At 45.6% G+C, this 16996-nt stretch overlaps 1 protein-coding gene across 1 annotated transcript in view; it reads right to left on the bottom strand.

Annotated features, from left to right (window-relative positions):
• Nucleotides 1-1719: 1719 nt before the first annotated feature.
• myo1f (myosin IF) overlaps nucleotides 1720-16996 on the bottom strand; it is a 121935-nt gene continuing 106658 nt past the window's right edge. The window contains exons 24-28 of the mRNA XM_052037594.1: nucleotides 16205-16353; nucleotides 15799-15879; nucleotides 14577-14790; nucleotides 7476-7639; nucleotides 1720-5841 (exon numbers count right to left, since the gene is read on the bottom strand). Of these exons, the coding sequence (XP_051893554.1) occupies nucleotides 5765-5841; nucleotides 7476-7639; nucleotides 14577-14790; nucleotides 15799-15879; nucleotides 16205-16353 (685 nt within the window). The 3' untranslated portion in view covers nucleotides 1720-5764. The remainder of the gene's footprint in view (nucleotides 5842-7475; nucleotides 7640-14576; nucleotides 14791-15798; nucleotides 15880-16204; nucleotides 16354-16996) is intronic.

The following is a 16996-nucleotide window of genomic DNA, read 5'->3' as shown; positions in this document are numbered from 1 at the left end:
TCTCTGCGGGATCCACAGACTCTGCTGCGGGCGCAGCAGGAGGTGTTTGAAGGGACAGTTAGGTGGGTTGGTTTGGGAGCTGCTGTGGTTCTTCCTTGGCTTCTCATTGCTTATGAGACTCAAGTTTCTGTGTCTTCTCAGATGCCCCTTCTCCATTGGAGTGGTCACAGACCAAGGATGACCAATGGACCTGTCTCAATTCTTCAAAGAGACTTTGAGAACATTCCTAACCTGCTCTCTGTGTCATCCTGGTAACTTCTTGTAACAGAGCTCAGAGTAGAGTGCCCGTTTTGGGAGTCTGATATCAGGCACCTGAATGATGTGGTGTGCCCACTGGAACTAAGTGACTGTAATTAGGGGATGCTGGCTTGGGAGAGAACGCTGTCATTGGTTTGTTTATCCAGCCAATGGATTTGGAGGATTTCACAGCATTAGTGGTACCTCGCCGATGGCATGAGGTGCCTACTGTAAGTAGTCAACGTGGTACAGGAGGGTGGGCATCATGGCTGCTGGTAGACCATGAGCTCACTGCTGGGTCTGATGTAGGTCATCTTTGGAGCACAACAGTGACTCTCTGAGGTCCTTTCATAGAGGAGGGTGTGCTGTCTTCCTCTCCAATGAAGCTACCTTGTAGGCTTTTATCTCTGCAGGTCTTCAAGACCTTTTGAGTTTTCATGGTGTGGTTGGAAAGTTGCACCCTCAAAGGTTATACACATTTACACTTTTCCCAGTGTATATGTGCACCTGTACACACTTCTCCCAATGTACAGGGAACTTGGGAAACAGCGTTAACTTCACCACTCCTTATGAAAAACATGATGATGCTGGAGGAACTCAGCAGGCCAGGCAGCATCCGTGGAGAAAAGCAGACGGTCAACGTTTCGGGTCAGGACCCTTCTTCAGGACTGAAGATAGGAAAAGGGGAAGCCCAATATATAGGAGGGAAAAGCAGAGCAGTGATAGGTGGACAAAAGAGGGGAGTCAGGGTGGTGATAGGTAGATGCAGGTAAGAGGCAATGATAGGCAGTTGCATCTTACCTGCATCTACCTATCACCACCCAGGGAGAGCAGATCCACCAGGGATGTGTCAAAGGTAAGGAGAGAGAGGGAAAAAAGGTAGAAAAAAAAGGCTGGGAAAGGGAAGAAGAGAAGAAGCCTGGTGGGGGTGGTGTTGGGGAAGGAGGGGTGGAGATGACCTAAAGTGGGAGAATTTTCTCCGCGGATGCTGCCCGGCCTGCTGAGCTCCTCCAGCATCATCGTGTTTTTCATCTCGATTCCAGCATCTGCAGTCCTTTGTTTCTCTGTTTCACCAATCCCTAGACTGGTCCTGTCCACCTCAGGCACAACCTTCACTTGCAGGTAAGAATGGAATTTGAACTCAGTGAGTGTTGAGATTCCATGTTTGCCACAAACATTTGACTTAAATCAAGTGTACTACAACCAGAAATTTTCCTGATTTTCTGATTAAATTGTGTGCACATGATGTAATTATTATTTATCCAGAATATATGCACAATAAACAATCTAATTTATTTGTGTTTTGCAATATCTGTTAGGATGTTCACTAATTTAAACTGAGTAATACTAGAACAACGTCATAGACAAAATGTTACGATTTCTCCAATTTTAAGCAACAAAATAAGAATACTGCTTTTGATAGAAGCTGTGCTTTCATCTCTGTAATGATACAGAGCATTCCTCTTATAGTTTTCTATCAAGTTATTTAGACCCAATATTTAATGATCTGAAAATAATCCATTGTGTGCTGTTGCATGAAAGAGAAATACTCAATGATAACAACAAATTCAGTTGGGACAATGATGGCAATATCAAAATAGTTGCTGTAAATCACGTGAATGTTCTTAACTTAAATACATATATAGTTGTACATGGTTATAGTAAAACTCCGATAATCTGCTCTCCGATTGTTCAGGAATCCCGATGGTTTGGCTGCTGGCTCACAGGGTGATGTTTTTGGCACTCCCCTTAACTCCAGCAGGTCCCCATTTCCATGCCTCTTTCAGAGTCACAGTGCCTCATTCCCATGCACCCTTTAAACTCACCATGTTTTGTTTACTGCACTCTCTTTAATTGAAAATTTTATCATACCATTCTGTAAGATTTAAAAATGTGAATTAAAAGTGTGTTGGGAATTCATCAGAACAACATCCATAGTTCAAAAAAGCAGCCAGTCGGACACCACCAAAACCCTGAGGAACCAGATTATTAGAGTTTTACTGCATATAAAACACACAGAATCTGAATGCTTTGCTCCCAATATCAATTTCATTCCAGAGGTTTTGTCACATACACATAATTTTCCACAAATTTCAGTAAATGCAGAAAAAAAATCTGAAGTGCAAGCTCATAAAACAAGTCTGGACATTCTTTCCTAGGATTTCAGTGCAAATATTTACTCACTTTGTCTTATTCCTGATGACTTATTCCTGAAAAGTTATTCCTTTGTAGGTTGAATATGAATTAGAGGTTTCACATCCCCATTTAAGCTGCTCTTTAAACAAATCTTTTTGTATTCACTACCTTCTTGTGATGCTCTGTAAGTGCCTTGGAAGTTTAATACTATAAAAGGAGCTTTATAAATACAAGTTGTGTTTTCACTGATAATCATTAAAGTCTCATAAACTTGTGGGTTACTTTGCAAATAAAAATCTACAGAAGAGCTTTGCCACTAAGACAAATAAGACAAGCATTTAAGGACACAGAAATACAGAACAAAGTCTTTGGAGAAATATTTTTTGTACGTTTTTTTCATGCCTAAAATTTGTTTTATAAGTTAAGCTTTTGAAGCTTTGAACTAAGTGCATGCGAGTTTGAGTAATGTATCAGCTTGATAGAAGATAGCGGAAAATAGAGAGTTGGGACAAATGGATCATCTGATGATCAGCAACTAACAGGGGGCCACAGTGATCAGTGCTTGGGCTTCAATTATTTACCATCCATACCAATGATTAAGGGCCCTGGTGCAGCAAGTAATTAGGATGGCTGATGGAATGCTGTAAGGGGTACAAGTATAACAGTAGGGAATAACAAACAATCTGCTGGATGAACTCAGCAGCTCAAGCAGGATCTGTGGTGGGGAAGGAATTGTTGATGTTTTGGGTCGAAACCTTGTATGCACCTTTAGCAGAATAAAGCTAAAGTATAAGCTCAGAAGTGTAATCAAAAACTTGACACACAGCCATGCAAGGAAACATTAAGGCCAATGACCAAAAGCTTAATCAAAGAAGCAGGTTTAAAGGAGCGTTTTAAAGGTAGGCAGATGCAGAGGTTTGGGAAGGAATTCCTCAGCTTAGGCCTAAGCAGCAGAACGTGTTTAAAAATAGGGATGTTGAGAAGCCACACAGTCTGTCCCCTTGTTAAGAAACACCTGACTTATGGCCATCCCTCCATAACGTTATTAAATTCAAAAGTCTGACATATGTACAAACATTTATGCCTACAAAGGGCGGAACTAGTTTCCCCTTTTTCTCTGCTTTTAGTAATTGTTCTTTCTTATCAACCTTTTGAAGCCATCCATTACAATATCGTGGAGGTACAGTTACTGTATGGAGTGACTTTGAGTTTTTCTTGACTTATGGACAAAATCGATTGATGGACGCTTGTGTAAACAGAACCTGTTTGTACCCAGGGTCTGATGAGTATTTGGAGGAGTGCAGAAATTTCACACCAGCACTGGGTTGAAGGAGTTTGCAGAAGCAGAGATAGCAAAGGTATGTGGGGAAGAGAATTTTAAATCTGACCACTTGCCACAACAGGTGTCGAGGTAATTGGCGTCTGGGTACAGTTTCAGTAACAGTGAGCTGAGGCAGCAGTGGAGTCGATGATACCACAGTGGGACAAAGTGCTCTTAGTGATGGTGCAGACAGTTGGTTGGAGACAGATTTTTGGATGGGATAAAGCATCATGGCTGTGAACAGTCTGGTTCAGCTTCAGACTGTCCGAGAGGAGAGATGTTTATGGCAGGAATTGTTCTTCCACTATAAGTGTCTCCTCTTTCAGTGCTGGATGATGGACGAGCAGGGTAACAAGTCAGAGGCAGTGTGTGGTGAGGGGAAGTGTTACTGAGGTAGAGTGGAACATCATCTGCGTACATGCAGAAGTTTGCATTGTGTTTCCAGATGATGTTGAGGGCAGTGTATAGATGAAAAATAGGATGCACTAAACAAACACAGTCTACTGAATCAGGTCCTGAGGAATAGTCTCTTTAAGTGAAATGGATTGCTTATCAATATTTCTGCTTGTAACTCATGTTACATCTTCTCTTCCACTGAGAAGTAAAAAACTGTTAAAGTGCTGATACTAAATTGGCTTCAAGTTGCCCAGTAAGTGCAACATAACTAATATCGCTAACCCATCTCAGACAGTACCTTTTCTCTGGACAAACTGAGAGACCCGCACTGTGCTACTTAGTAGCATGCAATGGACAGAGCAAAGCGATCCCACAACTAACCGATCACATCCAAGCTCTGCAGTTCTGTCACATCCAGTTGGACAATTAAACAACTCACTGGAGAAGCAGGCTCAACAAATATCTCCTTTTCAACAATGGGGGAGCCCAATACATCAGTGCAAAAGAGAAAGCTGAAGCATTTGCAAGAATTTTCAGAAGGGGTGTTGGGTGGATGGTCCATCTCGGCCTCCTCCAGTGGTCCCCAACATGAAGGGTGGCAGTTTCAGCCATTTTGATTGAACTGCAGTAGGCGAACACACAGTGTGGCTACAAGAGCAGGTCAGAGGCCAGGAACCCTGCGGTGAGTGACTCACCTCCGAACTCCCCACGGCCTGCCCACCGCCTACAAGGCTGAAGTCAGCAGTGACGGAACACTCTCCACTTGCCTGGATGAGTGAAGCTTCAAAACATTCAAGAAGCTCAACACCATGCAGGCCATGGCAGCCCGCTTGACAGGCACCCCATCCACAACCAGTCACCCACTCCACCACTGACGCACAGTAGCAGCAGTGTGGACCATCTACAGGACACACTGCAGCAGCTCACCAAGGCTCATCAGACAGCACCTTCCAAACCCACCACCTCTACCAGCTAGAAGGACAAGGGCAGCAAAAGCACGGGGAACACCCCCCCTGGGAGTTGCCTCCAAGCCTCACCCCATCCTAGCTTGGTCACTGGGTCAAAATCCTGGAACTCCCTCCCTACCAGCATTGTGGGCGCACCCACACCTCAAGGACTGCAGCGGTTCAAGAAGGTAGCTCCCCACCACCTTCTCAGGGGCAACTAGGGATGGGCAGTAAATGCTGGCTCAGCCTGTGAAACCCACATCCCTTGAATGAATAATAAAAAAATGATTAAGGCTGATTGTCTTCTATTGAAAAAGTGAAAGCTAAACAAATAATTTATGAAAACTTGATAACTTTAGCCAATCTTTTTCTTTATAAAAATGATAAAACCCATCAATCATAAAATGTAATTTTGTACAAAAATTATTGGTTTCATTTAAAAGGATCTTCATTCCCTTGTTCAGTTTGTTTACTAAGCGGACTATGAATTGTGCCCACAGAACCCCAGTTTTAGCGGATCTATAGGTAACTATGATTGCAAAATGTGGAGTGAACAAATTAAATAAGATCTAATTTAATAGTGGACAGATTTCTACTTATTCGGAGTAGAGATGTTATTGAATAAAGGCCCCATTTATGTGAACATTCTGATGCACCATCAACTAATCAGTACTTTTGTGCTTCTGATTTTCAGTACAGTACAATCTGAGACCAGGCCTGAAGTAGTTCAGATCTTTTCCACATAGTTTCCTGGAAAAAGTCCTTCTCTTCCATGCAAACGACCCTTCCACCATCCTGAGGGATCTGGAAAATTCAACAAATTTGTCAGATTTGAGGATGTGCCCCTGTTAATCATGCGCCCACTAAGCCTTACAGATCTGCAGTGTCCAAAACAAATAGTAACGCTGGAATTTCACGCTGGGCCATTTTATGTGCGAGATGAAAATGAAATCTGTTTGCTGAGTTTTGGCGGGGTGTCTGTCCCATTAAATGCAGTTGAAGACTGGAATCCCAAAGGGGCATTGGTGGGAAGGGTGTGCAGCAGAAACCATGCTGCAGGAACTGAAGGAAGCTGGACCATTGCAAACTATACAAATTGAGCCTTTAGTGTACGCAGAACGAGCAGCCTGTCCCAGGCCATCCGAGAGTGGGGAACTGCACCCAGCCACGGATAAACTTTGGCCAAATGGAACCCAGGAATGTGAGATCTTCAGGGAGTGTGGATCTGGATGAATTACCTTCCTTCAGCCAATATATCAAGGAGACTTTCCTGACCACTTATCAGTTCTCGTTTGAGTGAGAAATGATAGGGGCATAAGGTTGGAATTTGCGGTGTAGACCATGAACACGCCAGACATAACCCACAATGGGTGGTGCCAATAAAAAGGGCAATTCAAGGCAATGCAAGAACACAGCAAATTCAGCGCCTTAAGTTAAATAACCTCTCTGCATTCCACATCCCCTGCCTGCAGCAATCCCAAGGTTCCAGAGGTTGTCACCAAGGTTCCAAACTCAAGAGAGAGAGGGGCCAAGGCACATAAATTGAACATAAACAACGCAGGATGATTGGTTCAGTAATAGTGTATGCTGGACAATTCATCCGGAATCAAGGGGTAAACATTTATATGCAGAAAGTTTTGATTCACTTTGCAGGGGTGTTTAAATAAACTAAATTAATCAAATTCGAGAGAATTATTTTGGAACTTCCAGGGCAGGTGGGATTGGTGCAACATTCATTGGGGTGAAAAGGTAAAAGGTCAACAAGCTTACATGACGTGCTCATTGGAAAGAACTGTCGTTTAGTGCTAGGATTGTGAATATGTTGTTTCTGGATGATATCATTACTCCTGTAGATATATACAATGCAGTATTTGGAGTTGGGCTCTGGAGTGCTTGTTGCTAACCCAGAGAAGGCAGGAATTTGGCCTCAGTCTAGTGCTAAACATGCAAATAGTAGTGGTGCTGTTTTATATTCTGGTTCTGAAATTCACTTCCATTGACTTCAGCTACTGAGATGGCATTTTTAACCCAAGTCTTAAAACAAAAATTCAAAAATCCTCTTCGTCCTGGTTGAAAATGACAAACAGCAAATATGACTGTGAAGAGAAACACCCTCCAACACTGGGACTCTCGAGGCCCTACAGTGGTGCATGCAGCTGAATTACCCTGGACCTCTAGTGCCTCTTCAGGTGCTGACTGCAGCATTTTATATTTTCACTCTGAACACCACAGGAAGTTAAAACTACTGAAAGGAAAACCCTAAGCAACAGTAACAGCTCACTTTTGCTCACAGCCAATTAAGAAAAGACTTTTCAACCTCTCAGCAGTTGAAAGGAAAGGGATCTAACCACCTCGTTGACCCTTTTATCTTTTCACTCCAATGGGTGTTCACAAGCTATTAGATATTATTAATTTACACAAAAGCTGCATATCCTTACCTTCCAGAAGGATATCAATGATATCATTAACATTAAAGCTGAGTTCATCCACATCCTGACCAGTATACTGGTAAAGTGCCCGACACTTAGGAGTCCGTGGCTGTGGTTTTGGGCGTCCCACTCCTGGCTGGGGTCTTTGTGATACACTCCGTCTTCTCTGGATTCTGTTGAGATAGATTTCAGGTGTTTGACCACTTCTCTGAAACTAACTCACTACATCCAAGTAAAAGACTCAATATTGGATTCTCCACTTTTCGGTAGCTCACTCTGTCTGTCTGTGTCAGAACTGGCCTGTCATCCTTTGAGCTCAGTTTTTCTTTCCACTCTTTCTGTTTTTTTTGTCTAGTCTGTCCTGCTGGTCACGTCACACAGCCTCACCCTCAGCAACACGTCACACAAAGAGGCTACTTAACTGCCACACTTAGTACCCGCAATATCTCCAATCGGAGATATCCCTTTTGCTTCCACCCACCTTCTCTGCTCCCTGAAACTAATTTGCTTTCCTCTCTTTCTCAGTTCTGACCTGAAGCATTTACTGTTTCTCTCTCTGCAGATGCTGCCTGACCTGCGGAGTGTGTTCAGGTCAGAATGGGACTCAGTCAGGTGCAGTCACAGATCACTGAAAACTTCAAGCAAGGATGGCGGCCATTTGACCATTGCGTCCACAACTGCCAAAAGTGAGTGATGTTGTAAGTTATAACGTCTTAAGTGCTTAACCGGGCACTTCTTAAAATTGATGAGATTGCCTCCATCACCTTTTCGGGCATGAATTCCAGGGCCCCGTCGCTCACTCTTTGACTGATAGACATCCCTTCTAATCCTTCTCCCAATTACCTTCACTCTCTGTCCAGTAGGACCATTCTGTTGATGGTAAGCAGTCTTTCCCATGTCCCTTGGCCTCTCATATTTAACTGAATCTATCATCAGCCTCCTTTATTCCAAGAACCCCCCCCCAGCAAAATGGTAATCCAATCCCTGATCGGTTATATTGGCAATGTCAGTGGTGATGGCAAGGTAGGGGAGCCTTTCCATTCGGACACTCAGAGGAGCAAGATGTTGTTTAGAGAGCATAATGTTATTGAACTAGAGGGTGAAAGCAAGAATGCTCAGAAGAAGGCCATTCATGAATGGAAGGAGGTGACTTTGTCAGGAGTGATCAAGCCCTGGACTTCACTGACAGCAAACTCCACTGAACAAAGCAAAAGAAAAGCTGCAAAGCCATTTCCTCACAGCACTGTTGGAGGTCATGGAAAGTTCTGGGTCTGGAACCAATAATCCTGGCAGGATGGATGATTAGCGATTACACAGTCACTCTCAAAAATTTCTTGTGGCATTGGAACTGCAGAGTGTTCTGTGATTGCTCTGTGCTCTCTGCTTTGGAGAGGGTGCAGAAGAGACTCACCAGGATGTTGCCTGGATAAGACAGTATAAGCTGTAAGGAGATGCTAGAGAGACTTGGGTTGTTTTCTCTGGAGTGTTGGAGGTCGAGAGGAGACCAGATAGAAGTTTATAGAATTATGAGAGGCGTAGATAGGGTAGACAGTGGGGTGTCACAGGGATCAGTGCTGGGGCTTCAACCTAGGATAATAACCTAGATGAAGAAGCCATGGGTACTGTAGGCAAATTTGCTGGTAGTTCAAAGATAGACGTGTTAGTGAGTTATGAGGAGGACATGGAGACAGTGAATGGATCAAGATAGGATTAGTGAGTGGGAAAAAAGTTGGCAGATGGAATATAATGTGGGAAAATGTGAAGAAGAATAAAAATGCAAATTATTCTTTAAACCGTGTGAGACTACACAATGTTACAGTATGAAGGGATGTGGGGAATCCTGATACGTGCAATATGAAAGGATAGCATGCAGGTACAGTAATTACTTAGAAAGGTAGCAGAGTGTTGGCCTTTACTGCCGGGGTGTGGAGTGTAAAAGTAGGGGTGTTTTGATACAACTTTATGGGGCACTGGTCAGATTGCTCCAAGAGTACTGTGTACAGTTTTAAGGAATGCTATACAGTGGAGGCAATGCAGGGAAGGTTCACGAGATTAATTCCTGGCCAAAGGGGTTGACATATGGAGAGAGGGTAAAAAGGGCCAGTACGGTGACTGGAGTGGCAGGGCCCCTGTCTCACAGCGCTGGAGATCCACGTTCAATCTCGAGCTCGGGTTCAAGTTCAAGTTACTTTATTGTCATTCCCCCATATGCTATAAAAACACATGGTGGAACGAAATGTCATTTCCCCCAGACTCACACAACAGAGGACATACATAGAACAGAAGACATAAAATAAACGCAAACAAAAAACAAAAAATCAAAAATGAAACAGTGCAAGTACAACTAGAGCAAAAAAACAGTATATACAAAATACAAATTTAGTGCAGAGTTAGTGCAAAACCTAGTTGGACAAGAGAAATACAAGCTCAGTGTGTTGTACTCATTGTATAAACATGTTCAGCAGCAGCCAAAGTTCTTATATGCCGTTGTGCAAACCAGAGCTTTTGGCGCGGCATTTGTCTACCAGGGTATTCAGGAGCCTGACAGCCTCGGGGAAAAAACTGTTGTGCAATCTAGTAGTTCTGGCCCAGATGCTCCGGTACCGCTTGCCAGACGGCAGTGGGACAAATAATTCATGGGAGGGATGAGAAGGGTCGTCTATAATTCTATAAACTTTTCGTGTGCGTCGTGTGTTGTAAATATCCGAGACGGAGGGAAGAGGTGCTCCAATGATCTTTTTCACTGTACTCGCAATTCTCTGCAAAGACTTACGGTCAGAGATGTTACAGTTACTGTACCAGGCAGAGATGCAGCTGGTCAGGACACTCTCAATGGTACCCCTGTAGGATGTGGTGAGGGTGGGGGAGGGCAGGTTTGCTCTTTTCAGCCGCTGTAAAAAGTGGAGACACTGCTGTGTCTACTTGGCGAGGGAAGAAATGTTAGTTGATCACGACAGGTCGTCTGCTATATGCATTCCCAAGAACTTATAACAGCTGACTCTCTGTACAATGATGCCATTGAAGCACAGGGGTAAGTGGTCAGCCTGAGCCTTTCTAAAATCCACAATCATCTCTCTTGTTTGTGTGGAGTTTCAGTGGGACATGGTGCCTGTTTCTGTGCTGCATCTCTCCGTGAGGTCAAACAGAGCTGAGGATGATGAATGAGCCTGTCTGCCTACACCTCAGGATAGGCAGGAATTGACTGAACTCGATGAAACAGTTAAGCTAAGTTACACCTGTCTCGTGCCTGTGCAACAAGCTACCATACTGGTCAAATCTTCACCCAAAGATCCCAGGTGACTGGATAAAATGCTGCTGGGGATCCAGTACTGTCTGTGTAATCGGTGTCGTGTTCTCATTCCAGCAGGCACAAGGAAGAAAGCATCTGGAAACCTGCGGTAGTGTTCAGGGATCTTAACATAATCTCAGGTTTAACAAGAAAACAAGCAAGCCAGTGTGCAGAGGGAGGTGATTTATTCAGGTCAGTGAGTGGGTGAAAATCAGGGCCTTCCTTAGGGTTCAAAGCGGAACTGTTGCTGAGCTCTGGTGTTTTACCAGTGCTCTACCTGAGTCAGCCACAGCCTCAATATTTCTGGAAATTTGGGCCAACCTTGGATCAGTGAGACACGGATGTATCCCCAGGCGGGAAGTCAGGCCACAGTGAGGAAACCCAGAAGTAAGAACCTGATCAGGCTGGGTAGATTAGTTTCCCTTGCAGGAGTCCCACAAGCTTGTCCCTCCCCAAACTCTGCCTCCTCCAAACCATGGCCTGCACTCACTGTGCTCCAGGACATCAGTCACTGAAACTAGAAAGACCGCAGAAAAGATTTACCAGGATGTGGCCTGGACTTGAGGGCCTGAGTTACAAGGAGAGGTTGTGTAGACTGGGACTTTATTCCCTGGAGTGTAGGAGATCGAGGGGTGACCTGATAAAGGTGGGTAGGATCATGAGGGGCAGAGACAGGGTGAAAGCACATGGTCTTTCTCCCAGGGAGGGGGAGCTAAAAACAAGAGGGCAGAGGTTTAAGATCAGAGGTGAGAGATTTAAAAGGGACATCAGGGCAGGTTCTTCACGCAAAGAGAGGTGCGTATTTTGAATGAGCTGCCAGAAATAGTGGTTGAGGCGGGCACATCAGCAACATTTAAAAGCCATCTAGATAAGTACATGGATAGGAGAGGTTTAGAGGGCTCTGGGCCAAATGCGGGCAGATGAGACCAGCTCACTGGGCAACACAGTCGGCATGGACGAGTTGGGCCAAAAGGGCCTGTTTCCGTGCTGTGTGACTCTATAACACTGGCAGGTTAACAGGACAAGGAGAGTAGAATGGACTGGACTTCCTGCTGTTCCTGCAAGATGAACGAGCCACTCACTGCCCTGTTTTCTCAGTGACTAACTCCATCTACAAGTTTGCAGATGATACCACCGTTGTAGGCCGTATCTCAAACAGCGATGAGTCGGAGTACAGGAAGGAGATAGAGAGCTTAGTGGAATGGTGTCATGACAACAACCTTTCCCTCAATGTCAACAAAACTAAAGAGCTGGTCATTGACTTCAGGAAAGGGGGCAGTGTACATACACCTGTCTACATCAGTGAGTTGAGGTCAAGAGGGTTGAGAGCTTCAAGTTCCTGTGTGTGAACATCACCAATAGCCTGTCCTGGTCAAATCACGTAGATGCCATGGCCAAGAAAGCTCACCAGCGCCTCTACTTCCTCAGGAGGCTAAAGAAATTTGGTTTGGCCCCTTTGACTCTCAGCAAATTTTACCGATGCACCATAGAAAGCATCCTATCTGGGTGCATCACGGCTTGGTACGGCAACTGCTCTGCCCAGGATCGCAAGAAACTGCAGAGTTGTGGACACAGCCCAGCACATCATGGACACCAGCCTCCCCTCCTTGGACTCTGTCTTTACCTCTCGTTGTCTTGGTGAAGCAGCCAGCATAATCAAAGACCCCACCCACCTGGGACATTCTCTCTTCTCTCCTCCTCCATCGGGTAGAAGATACAGGAGCCTGAATGCACGTACCACCAGACTTAAGGACAGCTTCTACCCCACTGTGATAAGACTATTGAACGGTTCCCTTATACAATGAGATGGACTATGACCTCACGATCTACCTTGTTGTGACCTTGCACCTTATTGCACTGCACTTTCTCTGTAGCTGTGACACTTCACTCTGTACTGTTATTGTTTTTATCTGTACTACATCAATGCACTCTGTACTAACTCAATGTAACTGCACTGTGTAATGAATTGACCTGTTCAATCGGTTTGCAAGACAAGTTTTTCACTGTACCTCGGTACAAGTGACAATAATAAACCAATACCAATACAACTTAACAACTTATGGATTTCAGCAAAGCATTTGATAAGGTACCCCATGCAAGGCTTATGGAGAAGGTGAGGAGACATGGGATCCAAGGGGACATTGCAGTGTGGATCCAGAACTGGCTGGCCCTCAGAAGGCAAAGAGTGGTTGTTGAAGGGTCATATTCTGAGTGGAGGTCGGTGACCAGTGGTGTACCTCAGGGATCTGTACTGGGACCCTTACTATTTGTGATTTTTATAAATGACCTGGATGAGGAAGTGGAGGGGTGGGTTAGTAAGTTTGCGGATGACATGAAGGTTGGGGGTGTTGTGGATAGTGTGGAGGGCTGTCAGAGGTTACAGACGGACATAGAAAGGATCCAGAGTTGGGCTGAGAAGTGGCAGATGCAGTTCAACCCAGATAAGTGTGAAGTGGTTCATTTTGGTAGGTCAAATATGTTGGGGGAATATAGTCTTAATGGTAGGATTCTTGGCAGTGTGGAGGATCAGAGGGATCTTGGGGTCCGAGTCCATAGGACGCTCAAAGCGGCTGCGCAGGTTGACTCTGTGGTTAAGAAGGCATATGGTGTATTGTCCTTCATCAATCGGGGAATTGAATTTAGGAGTCGAGAGGTATTTTTGCAGCTATATAGGTCCCTGGTCAGACCCCACTTGGAGTACCATGCTCAGTTCTGGTCGCCTCACTACAGGAAAGATGTGGTAGGCATAGAAAGGGTGCAGAGGAGATTTACAAGGATGCTGCCTGGGATGCGGAGCATGCCTTATGAAAGCAGGTTGAGGGAACTCGCCCTTTTCTCCTTGGAGAGACAGAGGATGAGGGGGGACCTGATAGAGATGTATAAGATGATGAGAGGTATTGATAGGGTAGATAGTCAGAGGCTTTTCCCCAGGGCTGAATTGATGGCCACAAGAGGACATAGGTTTAAGGTGCTGGGGAGTAGGTATAGAGGAGATGTCAGGGGTAAGTTTTTTACTCAGAGAGTGGTGAGTGTGTGGAATGGGCTGCCGGAAACGGTGGTGGAGGCAGATACGGTAGGGTCTTTCAAGAGACTGTTAGATTGGTATATGGAGCTGAGTAAAATAGAGGGCTATGGGTAAGCCTAGTAATTTCTAGGGTGGGGATATGTTTGGCACAGCTTTGTGGGCCGAAGGGCCTGAATTGTGCTGTAATTGTTCTATGTTCTATGTTTGACTGTTGATTTAGCCTGCAACAACTGGTGAACAGTGCCTTTCCTGAACCGGCTGTCAAATAAATTCTTCAGTGCTGATTACATCTCCTTCAGTGCTTGCGCCTGTGGGTTATTTCAAGCCTGTGCAAATATCTTTTTAAAAGTTAACTCAAATCCAAATCCTTTCCCTGAAAAAGTTGTTCAGATATCCCGCAGTGTGATTCAGGTCTTTGTGCTTTAACATCTTGTCTGCAGGAAAATGGGGCCAGGGTGGTGGGCCTAACATTGAGTGGAGATCACGGCCTCCGCGCAGAGTTGGTGAGTTTGGGTGGGTGAGGGGCAGCGGGGGTTTGGGAGTTGGTGACTGGGGGTTGGGGTGACGGAGGGAGAGGTCAGTGCTCAGCAGGAAGGAGGAGGTGGTACCATGTTGGAGGGGTTGGGTGGGAGGTGGGGTAGAGGGTGAGTAATGGGCTGGAGGCTGAGCCCAGTACGAGACTCAGTTCCTCAGGTGAGGTCTGAAGCCATTGGCTTTGATTCAGGACAGTGGGTGGAGCTAACTGGCTGAGACCAAACGCGTGTACCCAGAGGTGCCAGTGGTTACCATCACTTACCCTGCAACTCCTTGATCAGGTACCCTCATGAACTCCATGTTAGCATTGATGTTTGAGGACATTCTTGCTTTAGTTGTAGCACCCTGTTTCGGCAGTGAAGGCATTTCTGAACTGACGCTGGATCTTACTGGGCCTTTCATTGGTTGGGAATACATTTGTTCCTGTCTCATCTGATAATCCTGTGAGAATCGTGGACCACCATTACCACACAGCCCTTCAGAAAGAAAAACAGGAATTGTAAGAAATTCACCTTCCTTTGGTGATCCACTGTCGCTGGGAGAGTGTGAAGGGCACGCTGTGGTGTTGAGCAAATTATGATCACCTCTGGTTCAATGCTAGTCCAAGGTGAGGCGTGGATCCCCTGGATGGATTGACCTGGATATCTGATTGTGATGAGGTGTTTCTTTCAGGCCTGTAGTCTGCTGAATTTGTGCAGGCACCTTAAGTTCGCTTGTATGTCTGCCTTGACTTGCCTGTCAGATTCCAATGTATGTCGAGTGCTGCTGGTCCCCATGGAACCCTCCGGTACAGAGGTGTGAACTGGGGCGAGGGTGGTGGGCTCAACATTGAGTGGAGATCACGGCCTCCGCGCAGAGTTGGTGAGTTTGGGTGGGTGAGGGGCGGCGGGGGTTTGGGAGTTGGTGACTGGGGTTGGGCTGACGGAGGGAGAGGTCAGTGCTCAGCAGGAAGGAGGAGGTGGTACCATGTTGGAGGGGTTGAGTGGGAGGTGGGGTAGAGAGTGAGTAATGGGACTTGCATTAGAGGGGTCCTGGTCCAGAACAGCACCCGCTCAAACCTGGTCGTCGTGGCAGTGAGCAGTGGCAGTAATGCCTCCCAACAATGTCGTCTCATTTCACCATCAGTGCAGGAACATGCAGGGAATTGGTCACCTGGTGCATGGCTGTCTCTGATGATCACAGCTCGAGGAGGGACGGGGAACATTCAGAACAACACAAGGCAACCCAGAGATGGTCGTCACTGAACTGCACTCTGAGGTGCGGCAGACAGTGACGGCCACCTGATCCGATGTCCAGTCTGTTGTGCTGTTCCCCCACAGTTACACTTGGAGATCACAACTGTCCTGCTCCTACCATGGGAGGTCCCAGCTCAGTATGCAGCAGAGTCACAAGCAACATCCCAAAGAACAATTCTTGACTTCACCTGTCACGATGAGGCAGCTCGGTTATCTACAACCGTCAATGATACGGGGACACCGGTTTACCTGATGGTGCCGGGGGAGCAGCTCTGGCCGGAGAGTGTTTCTTAAATCCTCTGTTGTCTGGAACACCTTTCTTTGTTGGCTCTGCCCCGGGAGAGGAAAAGTAAATGTTAGCATCACAACACTGAGAGGACCACAAACCGTTGACACAACAACACTTCCTGAAGACACGAGACTACAGAGGCTGGAACCTGGAGCAACACACAATGTGCTGGAGGAACTCAGCGGGTCGAGCAGCATCTGTGGGGGGAAAGGAATTGTCGAGGTTTTGGGTCAGGGACCCTGACGCTGGGTTTCGACCTGAGACATTGAGAGTTTCATTCCTTGCACAGACGCTGCTCGACCCGCTGATTTCCCCCAGCAGCTCGTTTATTGCAACACTTCATGAAGGTGATGCATAGGAACTTACTGGAATTCTTGGGTAATCCGTCTCCAATACTTATGTTAAGTGTTTTTCCAGCAGGTTTAAGCACCACCAGCTCTCCCTGGCCTCTGCTGAAGACGAGATTTCGAGTGCCACCTCCACCCCATCCTTCCTTCTTGATTTTGAACTGGATGCTGTTTGATACAAACAAACAAAACAGCAACATAGTTGATAACAGTGGGAAACTGTGAATCACTCCTCAAAACTAATGACACTTAGAACATATTGCTTGCTTTACAGATTAAATGCACATTTCACTCCCTGGGAAATCGACACAGCTCTGACTGTCATTGGTTTGGGGCTGAGGTGTGACTGCAGGAAGTGGGAGTGGAGCCATTTTCCTGGCGTGGTTGGGATCTCAAGAGGAGGCTGCCTAAGGTTATCCACTCTGCACTTCTGACCTCAGGAGCTCTGAAACATTTGTTATCTCATAACTGGAATGATTTTTAACATTTTCCTCTTCATTTAGAAAACGAGTAGGGTACTTAGAAGTTGAGCTTATTTCACTGTTCAGAGATCATTGCTTGTCTACACCTGAACTCCTCTCACTACCTTGACTTTAATTACAATAGAATTTTGCTAGCCTTTAATTCCTTGGCTAGCAAAATTCTATTGATTTCCAATTTAAAGTTATGAATTGATCTAGCATCTCCTGCTTTTTGTGGAAGAAATATCCAGTTACTGTGTGAACAACTGCTGCTTTATTTCTCTCCTGAATAGTGGTTCTAACTTTATGGTTTCACCTCTGGTCCTGCACTCCCCCAACAGCACAACAAG

The sequence above is a fragment of the Pristis pectinata genome, chromosome 24 (assembly GCF_009764475.1).
Source record: "Pristis pectinata isolate sPriPec2 chromosome 24, sPriPec2.1.pri, whole genome shotgun sequence".
In the NCBI taxonomy this organism is placed as follows: domain Eukaryota; kingdom Metazoa; phylum Chordata; class Chondrichthyes; order Rhinopristiformes; family Pristidae; genus Pristis; species Pristis pectinata.
The sequence above is the reverse complement of the archived record's forward strand: the minus strand, read 5'-3'. Positions and strand labels throughout refer to the sequence as shown.